Source organism: Homalodisca vitripennis, chromosome X (assembly GCF_021130785.1).
Source record: "Homalodisca vitripennis isolate AUS2020 chromosome X, UT_GWSS_2.1, whole genome shotgun sequence".
Taxonomy (NCBI): Eukaryota; Metazoa; Arthropoda; class Insecta; order Hemiptera; family Cicadellidae; genus Homalodisca; species Homalodisca vitripennis.
The window spans coordinates 143,285,200-143,307,054 of record NC_060215.1 but is presented as its reverse complement, the minus strand read 5'-3'; the positions used below and the strand labels follow the sequence as shown (position 1 = coordinate 143,307,054).

The following is a 21,855-nucleotide window of genomic DNA, read 5'->3' as shown; positions in this document are numbered from 1 at the left end:
TTTGAGAATGTAAATGAAGTTCAAAGACAGTGGAGAAGGGATTATGATACAGAACCACCTTCAAGATTAACAATTACACACATACGAGACAAATTCGAAGTTCATGGAACAGTGTGTGATGTGCATAAAGGTCATTCAGGTCGACCTCGAACAGCTACAAGTGATGAGTCTTCAACGGCAGTCTTGGAACTGTTTCACCAGACTCACTGAAGAAAACACCAGTCAAACACCTGAAGAACTCACTCAAAAGTTGGTTTCTCCAGCAACCCTTCTACACTATTCAAGAGTTCATAAACTGGAAATCAATTGCATCATGAACTGATATTTTAAATTTTATGTTCTGTATGTCCTTTATTGTATTGACAAAAATTCTAAACTCAACGTTTATGAATAAAGAATATTGTCTATTGTTTCAACGCTCTCCTAACAAATCTTCAAGGCAAGGGGCACGTGAAAGTGATGTAAGTGCTAGCAGCGTGCTACGCATTCTGAAGAGAGGCAAGTATCATGTTTACATTCCAAGGCTGGTGCAACAGCTAAGTGACGACGATCCAGATCGAAGGTTGCAATTTTGTGAATGGGTTCAGGAGATGGTGATACGTGAACCAGAATTTATGGGTAGCATCATTTGGTCGGATGAAGCCCAATTCAAACTTAATGGAACTGTCAATAGGCACAATTGTGTTTACTGGGCTGAAGACAATCCTCACATTACAATTGAAAAAGCTGTAAATTTGCCTGGTGTAAATGTGTGGTGCGGTTTCTCTTCAAGGGGACTCATTGGACCTTTTCGATTTGAAGGTACTGTAACTGGTATTAATTACTAGAACAATGCTTGCTGATTCCATATTTCCTGCCATTCGTGCATTATAAGGTAATGATAATTTTTATTTTCAACAAGATGGTGCCCCGCCGCACTATCACAGGGACGTACGATCAAAATTTGCCGGGCCAGTGGATAGGACGCAGGGACCAATCGAGTTTCCAGCACGCTCTCCAGACCTTACACCACTGGATTTCTTCTTATGGGGCACAGTAAAAGATGAGGTGTACAAATGTAAACCACGTAACCTAGACATTCTTTGGAATGAGATTCAAGCTGTGTGTAGAGAAATCTCATTGGACGTTTCGATACGATGTACAGAATCAGTGGTGACTCGTACTCGGAATTGTGTTGATGCTGCAGGTCACCAATTTGAACAGTATTAACATTTGTTATTTACGTTTCATTTACATTGGACTTTAAGCTTTCTAATTTCCTGAAATTTTACTTTGTAGAACGGTAAATAAATTTTCTATGGAAGTTCAAAGTGTGTATACATTTTTTTGAAGCACCCAGTATCTTAGAACATTTTGGCATTGCTGTGGAGAGAACAAAACAACAACGTGGTGTGAACGGAAATGTAGATAGTAACAATTGCCTTTTAATTTGATGTGGTTTCATAAAAATTTATACTGCTGGCAAATATGATGCCAGTTACAAGCAAGGTACAGTAACCAATGTCATTCCAATTTTATTATTCATACTTTTAATACGTTCACGACGATGTGTACTCCATCGGGTACACACGAACTTTCACAACTGCCGTTGAGTACCCGATCAGGTACATACCGGGAATGTGTAAAGCACATTGTGCACCTGATGTCGTACACGTCTCTATGAATGTCTTTATTGCTTGCCTGTCTTTGGTGGTTTGTTAAATGTGATCCCGTGCTTAAATAAATACCTGAGACTATCATGTACTTCGTCGGACGCACAATTGCTTAGTTTTTAAAGAAGATTAATTTTTTAGTTACCTCTTGGGGTACACGGAGAAACATACATTTAACGTAAAAAACACACAATTTGGCTTTTTTGCCATTTTTATTGAAAAATTTGACAGCAAATAAAAAACCAGGAAATAAGCTGTTGGCGTGAACCTGTTAAAAGAGTTAATACGCATGGCATTTGTTGAATCTGGAATTAATGACAGTGCCAATTTTGTTTGTTAGAGTATTCATAACTGAATGTAAGGTTTATAGAACCAATAATCAATGTTGGCATAGAACGGATGGGATGGCTATCCAATGATTTGTGGTGTTCATAAAATGTCAGCAATCTCAGAAGAGGTTCTGGCTGGTTACTATCTTCCAGATGAACTAAGATTGGATACAGCAAAATACAAGAGGAACCACATGATGTCCAGGAGCGACACATCAATAATTGTGAATGTCAACATATTGCAATAAAAGGGTTACTTGATAGATCTAGTTTATTGAGGAGAATGACTGTTTCGATTTCGTGGGACTCCTACTGTGATTTTTGTAGGCCTAAACATGAGGAGAGATTACCTTCCCTTGCTCGCTTTAACTGGAAGAGGCTGGTACAGAGCTAGCCTCCCTTTCTTTCAAGGCGACATGACTGAGATGTAGTACCTGCTAACCCTCCTAATAGTAGACGATAAGTATTTAGCCCTTAAGGAGCTTATTACCACTCAAATTCTAATGCGGTTCCTCTGAAAAATGCCTGAAGTACAGTTGTACTTTGCTTTTTAAGACAGGTCTACAAGTAACAGAGGAGGCGGACTTCTCCGGTTCACCGCATTGAATGTCTTCAGTTCATCATCAACCGCTCTGCTGTCTCAGTGCCCTGCCTTAGTATGCCTACATACAATATGAATGAAATGAAATGGAATGAAATGAAAATAATGAATGAAATGAAAATATCTTTATTCCTTCTGCAACATTACACTTCAAGCATCATATAATGGTAGGAATATACTCGACCATCCTACACAGTTTTGATGGCCGGCAATCAAACAATATACACTATTATCAGTCACTACTTTTATGACACTGATAATTGGCATTCGGCCTCTGTAGTGATATCACTTTATTAGCTTACAAACTACTGTGGACAATCTTAAACCTTACTTATTAATATAAAACTAAGCAACCAAAACATAATTACTAGAACAATTATACACTTATCAAATACTGCTACTTTCGTAGTTTATTTATTTTATTTTAACCCATGAAACCTAAATTTTCCGTATACTCTATATACAACCTTTTCAGCACTCACATAATTATATACATTCAGGAAATGTTTTATTCTATTATATCTGTTAATTGTTTGGTTTCCTCAGAGTTCATCAGCCATTTTTTCAGGTGAGCTTTAAATGTTTTATTAGATTTACACTTTTTTATATCAATTGGTAACATATTAAAACACTTTGGGCCTATAAAAAACAAACGATTTAAAAAAAAAAGATTTTTTAACTTTTGATCTTAAAACTGCTTTGTTTTTTTACGTTCCGCGTCATGTACGTATGCTTATATAAATGTTTTGTTCTATTGTTTCCGCTTCTTTTGAAAAAATTTGTAATACTTTATAAATAAATAAATGTAGGAGTGGTAAAATATTCAGCCTTTGATAAAGAGGAAAAGATGATTCTCTCTTGTTTTTATATAAAATTATACGCAAAAAATGGTTTAGGGTTGCTTTAAGTTTTCTTATTGAATTTTTAAAAGCTCCTCCCCAGCAGTGAATACCATATTGCAACCTAGAATGTATAAGAGCAAAATATAAAGTCCGTAATAGGTCTGCGTAACATTTATTCCTTATATATATATATATATATATATATATATATATATATATATATATATATATTCCTAACATTTCCTAATTTGATGCTTTAAAGAATTTAGTATATATTCAATATGTTTTTCCCGTGACTCCCATGTTTTTCCCAATAGTGTGCATTCCACTATGGAAGAATGTGTTGATCAATTAATCCATTCATATTTTCAGTTTTAAACTACAAAAAAATACATATTTTGTATATTTTATTACTATACATATTTTAAACCCATTTCATGGAATAATGAACTAACAATAGTTGTATTGTATAAAGCAATTCATGTAAAAAAAACCTCTTTCAGCAACAAAACACTAAAAGGCATTTGATGCCATAAGGGTTAAATAACTGTTGAGTGTAACAATTTAAGTACTTAGCATGAATATAGATCAATAACAAAAATTTGCATTGGTCAGGTGATAGAAACATTCAGTAACTGTAACTCATCTGTTGTTGCAATTCATAATCACACTAATGTTGTATTGGAGGTCATTACACAACTAATGGGGCAGTACGATTTAGCATGTGGTTTTAGATTTTTTTTAATTAATGACACTGCATAACTGAAGCAAGCTTTCTTTTATGCATGCATTACCACAAATCCATTCCAAGCGAGACATTTCTAGTATAACTAGCCAAATCAAGTTTTTCTAGGCAAACCCCTTCTCTCAGGACATTAAAAGAGAGATAAATATATAAAATACAGATCTACAAGAAATAGAAACTGTTTGCATATCTGAATCACCAATCTCTGGAGAAGATGTAATATTATATTGGCACGGTCTTCTCTAGTGCAAGTGACTTTGCATTGGTGAACATTATCTTTCTGGAAATTTCACTTGTTCAATTTCTCTGAGTACTGCAAAACAAACTGCACTGCAGAAAACTCGGAAAACAATATTGTAATATTTCATGACATGTAATTTATCCATCTAGTACAGTAAGACTTTACTTACAGTAAGAAATTACATGTAAATCAGTCTTCTGTTGTTTTTGGTATTTTAATCAAAATTTAATGTTAAAAAAAATTAATCAAAATTTGTCAATCATATTCATCACAAAATACATTCTTTGCATGCATGAGGAATTTACACTGTCTGTAGACAAGTTTATGTTGTCTGTATTTTGACGATCTAATAATATTTATAAAGGAAACATAATTTGGGGATGTACTAACATTAATTTTTAGTACTTTTCTTTTATCCTGGAACCATTTAATCCTGAAATATAATAAGATTTACTTTGCAATTATTTAGGCATTTGTGAGTATTATAACATTTCTTCCATTCCAGCCTAATTGATTGAGGTGAGTAATACAATGAATTTTACTATTTTTAAACTCGACTTATTTTTGAAAGCGACCTGTTAAGTGAACAGTGCGGGAGGGAGGGGAGTGAGAGAGAGATGTGGAGAGGGAGAAGAAGCGTGGACTCACTTCCCCCTCCACATTCCTTACCAACCACTCCTCAGTTGCCACTTTACCACTCATAGGGTATGTGTTATATAACAGCTGTTTTACAAACCCAGTAATAACAACAACAGCTGATAACAATAGACATTTGTTAAAATACTTCTTAATTATACTAAAGTCAAAGTCAAATAGTTTATTGCGAAAACATGGTAACATGCATAGCAAACGTCTAGAAATTCGAATAAAAAGATTTTGTCATCTATACTACAATATCACTCATAATACAGTTTTTGCATTCTTTCAGTCTCATTCATATGTCAATTCTATCCACTCCCAATGTCGGCGTCAGTCTTGTAAATTATCGATCTCCCAGTTGCGTGCCATAAATTCGCCAACATTATAAAATGCCTTTGACGCTAAAAAGCGTTTGAGGCAAATTTTTAACGCTTGGGGTGTTGGGGCACTTTTGATGGAATCTGGCAATCTGTTGATTAAATGAACACCAGCCTGTGAAGCCAGGTGCTCATAAGCAACCGTTTTGTGTCTTTCAGTTCGGTAGCTGTCTCTGTCTCTGGTCTCATACTCATGTATGTCTCGGCCCCTTATCAGGGCACATCTTGACGTACAGAACAGAATTGTTTGCAAAATGTAGAGACTCGGCAGAGTCAACAGTTGCAATTGTTTAAAAACTTGTTTGCAGGATTCTCTAAAATTTATTTGTGCAATTATTCGAATTGCTTTTTTTGCAATTTAAACGCTCTTAAAAATGTATTGTTTGCACACGTCCCCCACAAAATCAATCCGTAGGAAAGATGTGGATAAATCAAGCCATAATACGCGTCATCGGTACTTGATTAGGGTAGTATTTGGGTAGGGACCTCAAAACATAGATGCCTGAAGACAATTTTGCGCAAACCGAATCAATGTATGTATTCCATGTCTCGATCTAGGTGTATACCTAGGAACTTCAAGGCATAGACTTCTTCTAGTATGGAATCTGCTAGCATGATGCCTGGGCCGTTTTCTGATTCTACAGAGCGTAATGAAAAATTTAAAAAGTTTGATTTAGAAGAATTAGTTGTCAGATTGAGGCTTTGAAAGTACTGGACACAGTTGTTGAGGTCAACAAAAGCCTGTTGTTCCACAGCCATCTTTGACTTTCCACTGAAGCAGAAAGTTGTGTAATCAGCATACTGCACGAGTTTTCCATGCAGAAGTGATGATCCTATGTCATTGACATAGACTAAGAAAGGGATCGGGCTGAGAATGGAGCCTTGAGGGACCCCAAAACTCATTTTGATTGGCTTTGAAACTTGGTTTGCAATCTGAACAACTTGGCTTGATAAATGAACTAAGCCACGATAGGGACACGCCTCTAATGCCATGGGATTCCAATTTGTCAAGCAGTTTGCTGTGGTCTACGCAATCGAATGCTTTAGTTAGGTCAAGAAACACACCAGTTGTGGAATTTCGACCTTCTATCCCCTCCACAACCATGTCGACCAGACTCAAGACTGCTTCTATTGTCGACTTTCCCTTTCTAAAACCAAATTGATCCTTTGAAAGCTGGTTGTGTTTATTTAAAAACTGAAGCATTCTTATTAAAAACAGTTTTTCAAAGATTTTGCTGATAACAGGCAAAATTGAGACAGGCCGATAATTGTTAATTGACACTGAATCGTCTTTTTTTAAAAATCGGATTGACTTTTGCGATTTTTAGGAGGAAGGGGAAAACTCCTGTTTTTAAGGATAAATTTACTAATTCTGTTAAAAGGCTCATAATATGCTTGGAGCATTTCTTTATGAGCCACATAGACATCAAATTTAGATCATTTGATTTTTTGGCTGGTAGCTGCTGGATAATTCGGTCGAGCTCTTCCTTAAGGACAGGAGCCAACACCATAGATGCTGCTGGACTCTGTCTCTGCGAGGGGACAGCTTTTGGTTCAGACGGAAGGGGACCTCGCCCACAAGCAACAGACGCGAAAAATCTGTTAACTCATGGGCAACCTCCACCCCGTCCTGCACCAGCTATCCCCAACGTTGAGTTTGATTTGTTTTGACATTTGGGTTTTATTGTTGATGATGTCCCATACTGTTTTAGAAACATTTTTTGAACTCATGGGCAACCTCCACCCCGTCCTGCACCAGCTATCCCCAACGTTGAGTTTGATTTGTTTTGACATTTGGGTTTTATTGTTGATGATGTCCCATACTGTTTTAGAAACATTTTTTGAAGAGAGGATTTTCTTAGAGACATCATATGCTTTCGCCGCTTGGATCACTTCTCTGTAGGTCTTTTAATAATTTCGGAAGTAAATTTTGAAATTTCCATTTTCAGTACTTCTGTTTATTACGGATAAAACTTCAGTCTTTCTTTCGAAACCAGAATTCCTTTAGTGACCCAATTGTTTGCCTTTTTGGGCAAACTGTAACTCGAAGTAAACGCATTTATAGCACTCCACATGGCCATTCAATATTGCCATAGAAATGAATTGGTTGTCAATGAAAGAAAAACAAAACAGTTAGTACTAGGAAAATACAAAGAGGATACAGGGAGGCTGACTGAATTAGAAGAAGTCACTTCCACTAAATACTTAGGTATAACCATAGACGATGACCTCTCATGGACTCCACACATTGATTCTGTGTGCAAACAAATCAGCACAGCACTGTATGTAATACGGCGAGTGAAAAGCATAGGTGACTTAATTACAGCAAAAGTTACAGCCTACTATGCGCTGCTTGAGACACACCTCCGATATGGAATCATCGTATGGGGAGGCACCACAGCAGGAAACATACAAAGGTTACTGGTGCTGCAAAAACGAGCTATAAAAATTCTGGGAAGTCTTCAATACAGGGAAACATGCTGGGATTCCTAGAAGCTGTGATGCATGTTCACATCAAAGCACCAGAGGCAGCAAGGACCTATGCACAAATGGACCAATATAACACAAGATATGTATCTGATTACTGCCTGCCTCGCCATAGGCTCACAGCAACTGAAAAGAGTCCAAGCTATACTGGTGCCAAGATGTGGAACGCACTTCCTGAAGACTTGAAAATGACGGACAGGAAACACTTCAGACAAACCCTCAAGAACTGGCTACTGGATCGAACATTTTACTCACTAAACGAATTCTACGGAAGGAGGACCTAAGACCAACAAGACAACTAGACCTAAACCTTTATTTGTTGACACAATTACTAAACTTAAAGTTTATTTAAATAAAGATGATTTTGACTTTGACTCAATTCTGCAAGTACTGCTTGCACTCTGCAGGAACGGCACGGGGAGAGGAACGCTTATCAGCTGTTTTGGGTAACCGGATCGTCAACGTACCATATTCATCAGAAGTACAAGTTTGCTGTGGCGGGCATTTTTAAATTCCAGGCTGACCGCCACAAACCCATTGGTATACTGAACAGAACATTTCCATCACACTGTAAATACGCATCAGAAATCCTTTGTGGAAACCTTCCGTCTTATGACATTGCTTGAAGTTCTAATTCTCAAAGAATGCAGCATTCTCCAGTGTCATTATTGATTTTCCAATACTCTACAAAGGTTAGTATTTCATTTTACACCGTAAGTTGGCAAACCTTAGAGCTGCATTACTATAAACAAAACAATAAAACAGCTATCTAGTGGTGAACTGGACTTTGAAGGAGGTGTAACACTAGAACAACTAAGAAACAACAATGTGATAATGAATTCTTGTTGACTTTGCCTGTAAAGAACCAAACACTGTCTATTGGTCAACCAGGTAGCCCTATTGTTATGTCATCATACATCAGATATTATTAAACTAGTTGTTAGAGGAAAATAGGATCATCTCTTGAAAATATATTGCAGTGGTTAGATGTGCCTCACAATTTTCTATTCTATGTGAAAATGTAGGTGTCAACATACCTAATTTGAACAATCTTTGGACAGATCTAGATGTAAAAGCGTATTTATATGATGATTTTTGATATAGTAACCAGTAGACAAGACATATAAACAAAATACTCTGGCAAAGTTTCATAAATAATCCAGTTTCATGAAAAAAAAAAAAAAAACAGTACACTATATTCACGTATTCTTTTCCTATCACATTATAAACACTCCTAAGATAATTGATAGTCATTCCTTCTTGAGCCTCTTGGGCGCATTATGAAGGTAGGTACCATATTTCCTACCTCCATCTTTCATAGTTCTTGCTAGGTGTTGATAAGTTATTCAGTACAATTAATTTATATGGATGAATCTTGATAAACTAATTTGGTTATAAAGAATCAAATTCGGTCTGTTAAAATTAATTTTAGATATTTCCAGTGTTATTGTGGAGTTTGCCTTGTGCTCCAATCAAGAAAATGTATCAACGAAAACCATTTTCGATCATAAAGCGTCTTCTTTCGGCTCTTTTCATTTACCTTTGATCTAACTAAATTCGATTACCTTATGTGCAAACATTCACGGCTTTGTACAATGAGGTGGTTTTTATAACAGTGTTTAATAGTATTTTCATTGCATTAGATAATTTTTTGATCATTGGTACAATTTAAATTTAAAATTAGTCAATAACTTCTTCTATGCAATCTGCATTACACTACTGATCAAGCACTTTACAATAATAATTTTCTAAATTTTAAATGTAAACAAATGTTTCTACCTCTTTGATGAACTTCAGCTGAAAGTATTAACAGCTGTTAAGTATCAGTTCACTTTGTATTACGTGTTGCATCACAGTCTGCTGAATCGAAGGTAAAACATTCCAAAATCAACAACAATTTATAAATAAAACATTAATTAAATAAACAATTTAAATTGGACTGAGTTCTAAATCTAAACCATTCTCAAATCCCCTTCAACACACACACTAAATTTCGTCAAAATCGATCCAGTGGTTTAGGAGGAGTTCAGTGATATACACATGCACATAAGAAATATATATATACTAGCAGACCCGACAGACGTTGTCCTGTACACACGTCTTTAATTCGAAAATTTTAAACTTTGATTAATCTGTAACAATCTGGGCTGTTTTGATAAAAATGTCTATTAAAAAGTTATTACAATATCTAACTTCATTACATGTACATTTAATCACACTTCGACCAACCGATAGTGTGTGAGTATAACATGAGTGAAGTGTGAAATGTAGTGGATGTTTTAAATGAAAACTTAAACTTTTTGAATCTGAAGGTAAAAAAGTTAAAACAAACTATTTTATAACAGGTATATTTTTTCACTTTACAACTTAATTTATCGTAATGCCATTGAATGTACAATATTTTATTGTTAATCCTTCAAGAGTATACACAAACAAATTAGATGGTTTTCCGATAGGGCTGAAGTATAATAAGAAGCCTCCATCACAATCGAATTATTGATATTTCTGAATAGCCTATCTAAATTACTAAAATGACGATCCAAATTAGATTATAGTTATTTAAAGGCTGAAGTATAATAAGCGGCCACCATCACAATCGAATTATTGATATTACTGATTAGCCTATCTGAACTACCGAATTTCATTATCTTTATATAATATATATATATATATATATATTTCTTGTGTGCGTGTGTATGGAGCTGAACTCCTCCTAAATGGGTGGACCATCTTGGAATGTTTTACATAGGATCCAGCAGAATGCGCTACAATCGCAGTTTCAAATGTTTTTCTATTTTAATTCCAGGTTTTCCCGACAGTTTGTGCTGCTATCAAAAATTTGTGTGTTGTTTTGTAACATCGTGTAATTATTGTGTGAATGTAAATTGTAATATTACATTAATAGAGATTTAAGATGTTTGAAGTATATAAAAAACTATAGTTATTTATTGCAGTTATTGAACACATTTTGCAAATTTATTGAAGTGAGTATATTGGTCGCATAACCTCAAATAACCTAAGTAGCATACAAATCAAAAGGTTGTGTTTCTATGTGTGAATAACTATTGTTAACAGTTTGGATAATCAAGTTGTTTTTAAATAATTTGTTGTAATTTACATTTTTAATGTGCAGTCAAAATTGGTCACATAAGTTCAAATTAAGTAGCATACAAATCACATGTGTGAATAACTATTGTAATTAGTGTAGGAATTGGTTTTAAATTAAATTCTGTTGGCCAGTTCCGATACTATACTGTAATTTTAAATAACTATAATGAAATTCGGTAGTTTAGATAGGCTAATCAGAAATATCAATAATTCGATTGTGATGGTGGCCGCTTATTATACTTCAGCCTTTAAATAACTATAATCTAATTCGGATAGTAGTTTAGATAGGCTATTCAGAAATATCAATAATACGATTGTGATGGAGGCCAATTATTATACTTCAGCTCTATCGGAAAACCATCTAATTTGTTTGTGTATACTCCTTGGAAGGATTAACAAAAAATATTGTACATTCAATGGCATTACGATAAATTAAGTTGTAAATTGAAAAAAATATACCTGTTATAAAATTAGTTATTTAAAAATTACAGTATAGTATCAGAACTGGCCAACAGAATTTAATTTAAAACCAATTCCTACACTATTAACAATAGTTATTCACACGTGTGATTTGTATGCTACTTAATTTGAACTTATGTGACCAATTTTGACTGCAGATTAAAAATGTAAATTACAGCAAATTATTTTAAATTCAATTAGTTTAAAACTTGAATATCTAAACTGTTAACAATAGTTATTCACACATAGAAACACAACCTTTTGATTTGTATGCTACTTAGGTTATTTGAGGTTATGCGACCAATATACTCACTTCAATAAATTTGCAAAATGAATTCAATAACTTCAATAAATAACTAAATTTTTTTATGCACTTCAAACATCTTCAATCTCTATTAATGTATTATTACAATTAGCACTCACACAATAATTACACAATGTTACAAAACCACACACAAATTTGATAGCAGCACAAACTGTCGGGAAAACCTGGAATTAAAATAGAAAAACATTATGGCTGTGTAGTAATATTGTAGTGTTTACATAGAACAATTGGTGAAACTTCATCTTTGCAATCTGCATTACACTACTGATCAAGCACTTCATAATAACGTAATATTTTTTACAATTTAAATGTAAGCAATTTTTTCTGCCTCTTTGTTGAACTTAAGCTGAAAGTGTTAACAGCAGTGCTGTAAGTAACAGTTCACTTTGTATTACGTGTTGTAGCGCAGTCTGGCGGATCCAATGTAAAATATTCTAAGATCAACAACAATTTATTTATACATAAAAAATTTATTATATAAACAATTTAAATCGGACCAAATTGTGAATCTAAACCATTCTCGGATCCACCTGAAGACACACAAAAAGTTTCATTAAAATCGGTCCACCCGTTTAGGAGGAGTTCAGCCCCATACACATGCACACAAGAAATATATATATAAAGATATATATATCAAATTCAGTGCAAGTTATGCCCTAAAGATTATAATTGGCTCAACAATAAATTCACTTAGAACAAGGATGACAGGTCACAGGTATTCATATAAACATACAAAAAGACAGAGCAACCTGTGGTGGCACATGGTTTAAAACATAATTTAAATTTTGAAGAAACATATTCAGTGAAACCAATTAGAAAAATATCCGAAAATTTAAATACAAACAGTCTCAGAACCATGGAACAAGCCCATCAGCTTGTCACTAAATCAAAATTTCCACATGGATTAAATATAAGGTGACTTGGTCAACAAAGTGAATTTATAAAATCAAATCATATGTTTACCAAACTACATAATTCATTCTTAATTTTCATCTTCTGTGTTGATGTTTTATGTTTATTTTGTTCTTATAGCCCTATTTCTAATTTTAATTACCTGAAGACGGCTTAAGCCGAAATATAGACATTGTTTAAATTGAACAAGTGAAGATTTCTTATTGAAGATTTATATATATATATATATATATATATATATATATATATATATATAAAGATAATACAAAAAGACTGAGGTTAATAGGCGATTTAGGGGTCTACAGATGTTGAAAATAGGTATGCCGATGGGTTAAAAAGTGGTCTAATAACCCCAGAGGCTGCTGATCAGTAGTAGTATCCATTCACTGGAGAGCTCAAAAGCTGCTTCAGGTCAGTGAAGGCAAACAAATCCGTAGCATAGTCTGTGTAGGCGAGCAACCCATCCAAACAAAACGCTAACTCTGGTCATTATTGAGTTCATTTCGTAAATAAAACATATAATTCGAGATATGTATATATCTATATATAATATAAGTCACATATTTAGAAATATTTCAAGATTACCATTTGGAGAATGGAACTTAAAAAACATCAATGCAGTAATGTTAACTTCTCATGTAAATTTGCTACCTCATATCATACCACACATACTACACACGTATACTTTGCACGGTACTCTACACATTGTACAAGTACATTGTTCAGTGGTAGAAAGAACTTTACTTCGCCTCTAATAAAAACATTTTTCATTTCATTTCACATTGTCTGTCTTTATTCTAGATAAATTTTCAGTACTTTGACTCGAGTACTGTCTTGACGATTGCAAATAAATGCTGAGCAAGATTACTGATGTCAAATCAAAATTTAAAGTTGTAACTAACCAAAACATACAGGAATCTTCAAGTGCGCATACAGACTAATAATAAAAACATGCTTATAAATATATATTCCACTGACCTCATCAGGGTTATCGACAAGATATAAGAAGACAACATCCTCTCTTTTTAACCGTATGGCTGAGTGCAGAGGGAACTTTGTTTTACTCTTAAACATGTGAAAGAGTAGTGGAGCTGACATATGAATAAAATCCTCACTGGTGAAATCATCCTAAAATAAACCATAAACAAATGTCATCATTTCTTGTTGGTTACAAAAATATGAAAGTTTTTTGTTTTATATAAAAAATAAATAAACAACAAATTTTTACATTATATTAGTGTAAATTCTTCACTATAAAAATATGAAGTTTCTACAGTATGATTTTACATTAGGTAATTGTAGAAATAAGTATATTCTTACTCTTACAGTACAGTCATACTTATCCGGCTTGCGTGAATTCATCTCTCCGTTGTATCTGTCACAGTGGAAAGATACTTACTTGTTGCGTTATGACTTTGGGGAAAGTTTAACTTCTTTTAGACTTTTGTATGATATTTCTATCATACAATTAAATAAGTTTAATATATTTTTGAAGTACCTTAAATTTATGCTGTAAATATACATTTTACACAGTCTTATTTTACTGTAGTTATTTCCAAACTATTTGTCAATTTTCAATAGGTGAATATCATGTGATTTTATTGCTATATATTATTACAAACGAAGATTCTAAATATAGATTAGTAACTCTAGACATAATAAAAGTTCATTTTGTATAAAACCAGAGATAGATTAAGCAATTATTTAATTGTATTTCCCAAGTATAGTGAGGGCCACCTGTTTAAGTCGGATAAATAAGAATGTACATTTTTTTAATGGTATATTATTATCATTTATGCAATGCTTTATTTCATATAGATGTTTTGTGAAACACTGAACTCATTTGTAAAAATTGAGACCAAATTTTAGAAAAATAACACCTTTACATTTATAATTACAGCTGGCTTTCCAGTAAATGTGACATTGTAAAAACTGGCACAAAGCTACATTTTTCCTCAGCCTTTTTGCAAATTTATTTGTGCAATAGTGAAAACTTAATATATTTCTAATGTTAACCACTAAAAAAATTATAGATTTTTTATAAATTATTATTCTAGTGGAACTTTCCTACTGTGATTTTGTATACATTTATTTTATTTTGTAAAAATGTTAATCAAAAGTATATTTGTTACAACAAATATTTTCTTCATACAATTTTTTATATATTTAAAACTTCATTATTATTATGGTTTGCCTAGCTCATTTGGCAGTTAGAAAATATTTATTGGGGGTATTCCCAGGTTCTCCCGGTTGAAAATTACTGATTCTCTAGCCTATTTTCAAACCAAATAAACAACTGTAATACTGTATTTAACCCTTATGTTGAGTGCAAAAATAACGGTTTATCGTCAGCAGTTGTATTTGCAAGAAATGCCATAAGGGGTGGTCTAGCAAATTTCGTCGCTAGAGATATGCGAGAAATTCGGTGATGATTTATTGCTATCATCTATTTTAAACTCCTTAGTTTTGAACTCTGTTTCTTTTGATGTGTAACATAGCATTGTATATATCTAATAACTTTCCTTTCTGTGATGTTTGGAAAATACATTTATCCAATTCAGAAAAACAAAAAAAACCTATACAGCACTACCCGTGCAAAAACATCGAACAGCAAACCAGCAAAAAACCCGGTTTTTACCGCTTAGAGCGTACCACCGCTCGTATGACCAAGGTCCGTGATGATCGGTCGGCCGACTTTAATTCTCCAATGCATTGTTACATCAATTTTTTTTAGGAGGGAGTCTTGCCGTGGCACATGAGTTAAACTAACCAAGATAAACTTCACTACAATAGTGGAGATAACCTTGGATCAACCAGTGCCAAATGGAGCAAACATATGTCGACCTTCATTCACAATTTTACGAACCACGTAAAATACAATGTTTCAAGATTAATCAGTTTTTTATTCAAAAAGCTATCATAAGTGCTATCATGAACTATCATAAGCTATCATAAACTATCATATGATTTCATAAGTTCTTGGAGACGGGAAAATTTCAAAAAATTTTAAAAATGGGTTCTACGGGAAGATTCTTGTTTTTTACCAGACCATTAATTCAGGCTTATTCCTGGTCTTCTTGTATAGTTAAAAATTGCTTGACAGCTAACTAATAATTAACAATTTTTAAAAATTAACCAAAGATTTTACTAACTGTAATTAAATTACACTCTCAAACTTGAAAAAAGAATTACCCAGTATGTAGAGATCAAAGATGAACAATGCTCCTTCAATGTATTCGCATTTATTTCATCAGCGGAGGAATAGTAGCGAATACAATTCCTCACATTCACCGAGGACACTAGAGCCTTCTCGCATCTGAAAAGAATTAAATTAAATTATTGTAAGATTTTTAGTGATAGGAGGCCCCAGTTAAGGGACAGCCAGATTGCCTCAGAGCTGTACAGCGTATGACCTGAACCCATGTCTTACTCTAGAGAACATAAAGGAGTTTCTATAACAGTTTTAAAAGAATAGATTCTTTTTTGGAGTTTCAATCCTCCAAATATTGAAGAACCTAATCCTTTAAACACCACTAACATTTTTAAAGAAATTTCATTACATAATTATTAGTTAATAAAGAACTAACTGACTTATTTTACAAAGTTAAATCCATTAAATTTTAATAATACCATAAGATTTTTTTTAAGTTTTCGTTTTTTAAAAAGTTTTAAAATGTTGTTATTTTTGTTGGAGTGCTTTCTGAAAATTGTTGCATGGAATAATTAATAATGTGTACATTTTAGTTCGTTTTTATCACCTTTTATAATTCCAATTAATCCTTTTATTTTTACGTTCATGACTTGTTTTATAAATTTTGTACGGTTTTCTTATTAATATATTATTTATGTAGCGGTTTCATTCCTTCTTTGAGTTTAGTTTTATTATGTTAGTTTAATCTGATGTGCATCCTTCATCGGGCTTTTGCCTATTAGATGCTCTATTTTATTCCACAACTATTGAGTTTTTTTTGTAAGTTCTTTTTGATTGTTAAGTTTACTTTTAGTTTGTTTTGAAGATTATATTATTTAATTATTTTTAAGTTTGTAAATATTTCAAGATTGATGGTTTTATATTGTTTGTTGTTTTTGTTTTGTATCTCCTATATATACAGCCGCATAAATCTATCTATTGATGGTAAAAAATATATACAAGAAAACCAAAGTACTAATAAACAATTAAAATAAAGTGATATACATAAACTGAATGGCTTAAAACTTATTTAACAAACATAAAAATTAAATGCAAAGATAATTAATGAAAACAATAAAAAAAATACAAATAGTACATCTAGAATTGACTGTCACGCAAAAAGGACAGAATGACTGAACCAACCGAAGCAGTGGGGAGGGTGTGCAAGTGATTGTGGTAGCGTGAGGAAGTCCTGTCAACAATGTAGTCAGCAGGCACTGGCTGCCTTTGTTTATGATACACAGCTTAATATTTGTCTCTGGTAAAAAAATACAGCCTTCTTATCAGTTTATACTAAAAAAACATCTGATTTCAATATTTGTGCAACAGTTAACGTTATAAATGCTATTGCATTTAACTGACTTCAAAAACATTATGTCGGAAACCACGTCAATGACATGGAGGTCATGTATAAGTTGTGGAGATTCACGTTAACATACTAAAGGTTAATATACAAAAGTTTAACAAGCTATTTGATTTAAAGGTACTTAATCTGCTACTTGGAACTGCAACCTCAGGGTAGAAAAGACTGTGCACAACTGTGGCTTGATTTTTCCACTGGATAGTCGTACCAGTGATTCTCAGCTGGCAAGTATAGATTTTGTGGAGATTCACGTTAACATACTAAAGGTTAATATACAAAAGTTTAACAAGCTATTTGATTTAAAGGTACTTAATCTGCTACTTGGAACTGCAACCTCAGGGTAGAAAAGACTGTGCACAACTGTGGCTTGATTTTTCCACTGGATAGTCGTACCAGTGATTCTCAGCTGGCAAGTATAGATATTGTGGAGATTCACGTTAACATACTAAAGGTTAATATACAAAAATTTAACATGCTATTTGATCTAAAGGTACTTTAAAACCATTTAAAATCTAGAAACTTCCATTGTTGTAATCTGTTCGAATGGCGTAGTTTGTATTTTTTAAAAGTAATTATTTTAAAAACTTTGGAAGCCCCTTATGTCGGGGTGAAATTTTTGTAAAATGTTAAAGAGATAACAAAAGTCTTATTTTGACTTCTAGGATCTGTCCTCACAGTTTATCACGTGGGTTCAAATAAACACTGGATATTTACTTGTTTTAGTAGAAAAAGTGAACAAACATTTTGAAATGAAGTGAAATAAAATTTTTAGACAAGATAGTTAAAAATGTACCGTTTAAAGAAATGTAATACGTAAAAAGTCGCCACCAAACTACTACTAAGCGGGTGGTTCAAATTATTCTGCACTGGTTATTTTACAGAGCTCCGAAAGTCATTATCGTGGGCTCCAAGGGAAACCAAACACAATGCACCAAAACACACGTTTACATAAACAAAACAAAGAAAATCAGAATTTTCAACAAATTTTTTTAGAAAATTAACTTTTTATCAAGGGAAAATTTGAAATAAAAAGGTTTATTTCCTATAGAGTAAATAAATAAAGAACAGAGCAATACAGAACAAGTCAACAGGGGGTTAAAGAGTTGATTGAATGTATCAACAAGTTAAAAATTAACTTATAGCATTTTCAAATACAATAAAACACACACACACACACACACAGAGGTCAGGAGGTGAGTGAAGAAACTATATAAGGATGTCCTAGGGAGGAGGTAACATGTGGTGAAGAGGACTCTCCTTTGTGGTATTCTGTAAGGCCACCACACTAGCCCTCCTCAGAGCATCAGGTTTAAAATTAATCAAATACAAAAACTAATGCTATTTTCTATTCTAGAATCTAACAGAAGCTCTTTAGAATACAATACCTGCTAACGAGTTCATCCAAGTGGAGCTCACTGGCATGTTTCATCAATGAAAGGGTGAAGTCGTCGGACTGGGGAAAGTCTATAGAGTCTGTATAAATCCATTTTATGAGAACCTGGGCTATGTTCTTCTCCATGTTGCTCCAATCTGTAACATGACCGTAATGATTATGAAGGGACTCCTGATTGTTGTTTATTTTATATATGACCTGCACCCGGGGAACTTAGCAAGACTTAGTCCATATCAGCCTTTCACATCAGTCTACAGTCTCCAGTGATGAAGCTAAAACATTCTTCGATCATGTTCAACGTATCTGATCCTAATGACCAGGAGGTGAAAATAGGCAAATACGTTTTGGCCAATATTAGCCTAGCGTAGGCTACGGAAGCCGTCCTGTATTCACTTTCACAAAGACTTTGAGTAAAAGCTTACTTTTTTAGTGGAAAGTTTTAAATATAAGCATAAGTCAAATAGCATTATGGTAGGTGCCTTCTTATATGACACTCGAGGGACTGAAGCTTGATTTGAGAGAATAAAGGTGATTAAAACATAAAATCACCATTATACAATCCCCACGCTAAAATATATATCATCACTGAGCCTAATGTTACAAAAGAAATGTTTTATTTACATTGATTAACCCTTTTTGGACCAGGCCACAATTTTATGTGCAAAATCTTTTTTATTTTGGTCCATGTTCAAAAAATTGCGCACATGGAAAATGTGCGATTCTGTACGCTTTTGGGAAAATAATCATATCTAAATAATTATTTATTAAAAAGCTCTGGTTTTAGGCGTTATTTTATTAACTATAATATATTTAACTGAAAAATATATACTTAGGTCTATAAAAAAATAGATATACATATTTATATACCTATTATATATATATATATATATATAGAAAAAATAAATGGTATGTCTTAAAATTTAGAATAAAATCTTATTTTATACATGGCAAATGTTATATTTTTATTTTACATGTAATTTTGCATAAATGTACCAAATTTTACAGCTTCAGTATTCCAAATAAATAATCTATGAATAAGTAATCCAATTAGGCATGTTTACTAAAACAAAGTTTTTATCACGATTACAGACAAAACCTTATGCCCTACTTATAAAAAAAAGCTGAAAACATACCCGCATGACTATGAGACTACCTTTCGTATGAAATTAACAAGTAAACGTATACATACAGAATACACAAATAATACTGTTGCGACTTGCAAATCATGAATGTATATTAATGAAAAACGTTAAAAATCTGCCGGGGATAGATCGCACGGATGGTCTTATTCATGTAAGTTCCGACTGGCAATAAATCGCACTTAACTTTGGGCTAGATCATAAAAATAATATACCTGAACAAAACAAGTAAATGACTATCAACTTTAAACTAAATATAATGTTGACATCAGTTGAATCCCTATTGTGTTCTAAATACATGCTACCACCCGTGTGGCTCATTGTTATTTCTTCCCTCTCTCATTAACAAGTATATATCTTTTTCTTTATGATTATCACTTACTACAGCTAATGGTGTAGGGTAGCGGGTAATGGGGTTATCGCTAGATAACCGGATCAAGCAACATCGAGCGTGGTTGCTGCTTGGATGGGTGATCGCTGAGCGATAGTATCCTTTAAAGGAGCCCGCCCACCTTTAAGGCGTTGGATCCTAGATTAAGTGTTAGAGCGGGCTTCTTAGCCCTAACTTCGCCTGGTAAAATAAGACTACTTTACTTTACTTTACAGCCATAACAATTCTCCTTCTGTTAAAATTATGTTTTTTTTTTTTTTACCCTGTAACAGCCTAGTGTAGCCATTTGGACGTAGGGATTTCACCATCATACAGTGTGCATTTCTCACTTTATTATCTGGTGTGAAACGGAGTAAAGATAGGACATCTCAACATAATACTGGGCAATAAGAGGGATCAAAACAAGGACAAAAGAAACATCGGGAGAACGTGGCTGAATTTTTCTATTTCTTTTTAAATATGACACTTACTGGAACAGCAAAGATTATGCTGAAATATTAATCCAAAGGTAGTTAGGAGGGCATTTACTGTATTGCTTTAAAAATATACTAAACATTATAAAATCCCATGACATGAATCTTACAAGACCTAACTCTTTAATAGAAGTTTTAAAACACACTATAACATAATTTTATCGTTTTCATCGCATTTAAGTGGAATTTTATTTATTTCAGAATTCAAATCATCCTTATATGATGTAACAATGTGGAAAGATACAATAAGAAAACACATACATGAAAATGCAAAAATTAGTATCTTTGTATTTAAGGAGATCTGTGGTTGGGTAAAAGTAGGTAAGGTTCTTAGTCAAGGTTTATTGGTTAAGTTCAAAATGTAGTAATTTTTGTACGTTAATATGTACACTCTATATGTATATACGTAAGTTCAGGCAAGAATACGGTGCATAACATGCTAATTTGTAATTGATGAGAAGTGTTGATTTGTCTGTCTGCCAGAGACATCTGCCATAAGAGACATACCCAACATAATTTTGTTGTTATACTTGTAAGCTTTTATATGAATGACTGGCTGGATACCAAATACACTGTAGTGAAAAAGACATAACTCTTGGATATTGCTAAAAAAAAACACTGTTTACTCTAACAATACCCAATTTTTCAATACTTACCAAGTGAGATAATATCAGTCAGATTTCCTCCATCATTTATGCGGGCAGCAAATACCAATTTATGGACTGGGATTTCCCTGTCTTTTAATGTAATTTTCATGTCGCTGTGAACAAGAAACAAACTTTACTAGGATACATTAGTTAAATACAATACAAAGGTTAATACACCAAATATTTTTTTATATTTCAAACTCACTACTAATCACCCAGTAAAACTTGCTACATATCACTATGCCACTACTTACTTATCCCATCTATAAACGCCCATACTTCCCCTAGGTGAGTAGGGAATTCCTATTCAGTATATTCTGTCAGTAAGTGAGACAGAATTTCTGGATGAAACTACTTCCCCAATACACAAAAAGCACATCATGAAGTTTAAATCTTAAAGCACAGCATAGGGATGTGTCTGTACCATCAGAATTGCACTAACCATGGAATACATTATAATTCATAATAGTAATGTGAATGTGTCAACAAAATACCTAAATGTATTTATTTACGACTTTCTGGAAGCAAATTGGATTGCGTGT

The 21,855-nt window shown here is 33.3% G+C and overlaps 1 protein-coding gene across 2 annotated transcripts in view; it reads right to left on the bottom strand.

The window, feature by feature from the left end:
• LOC124369961 (rabankyrin-5) overlaps positions 1–21,855 on the bottom strand; it is a 114,833-nt gene that overhangs the window by 83,369 nt on the left and 9,609 nt on the right. For both annotated transcript variants that reach the window (XM_046828189.1, XM_046828190.1), the window contains exons 3-6: positions 21,323–21,426; positions 18,656–18,800; positions 15,910–16,033; positions 13,696–13,845 (exon numbers count right to left, since the gene is read on the bottom strand). In XM_046828189.1, the coding sequence (XP_046684145.1) occupies positions 13,696–13,845; positions 15,910–16,033; positions 18,656–18,800; positions 21,323–21,426 (523 nt within the window). The remainder of the gene's footprint in view (positions 1–13,695; positions 13,846–15,909; positions 16,034–18,655; positions 18,801–21,322; positions 21,427–21,855) is intronic.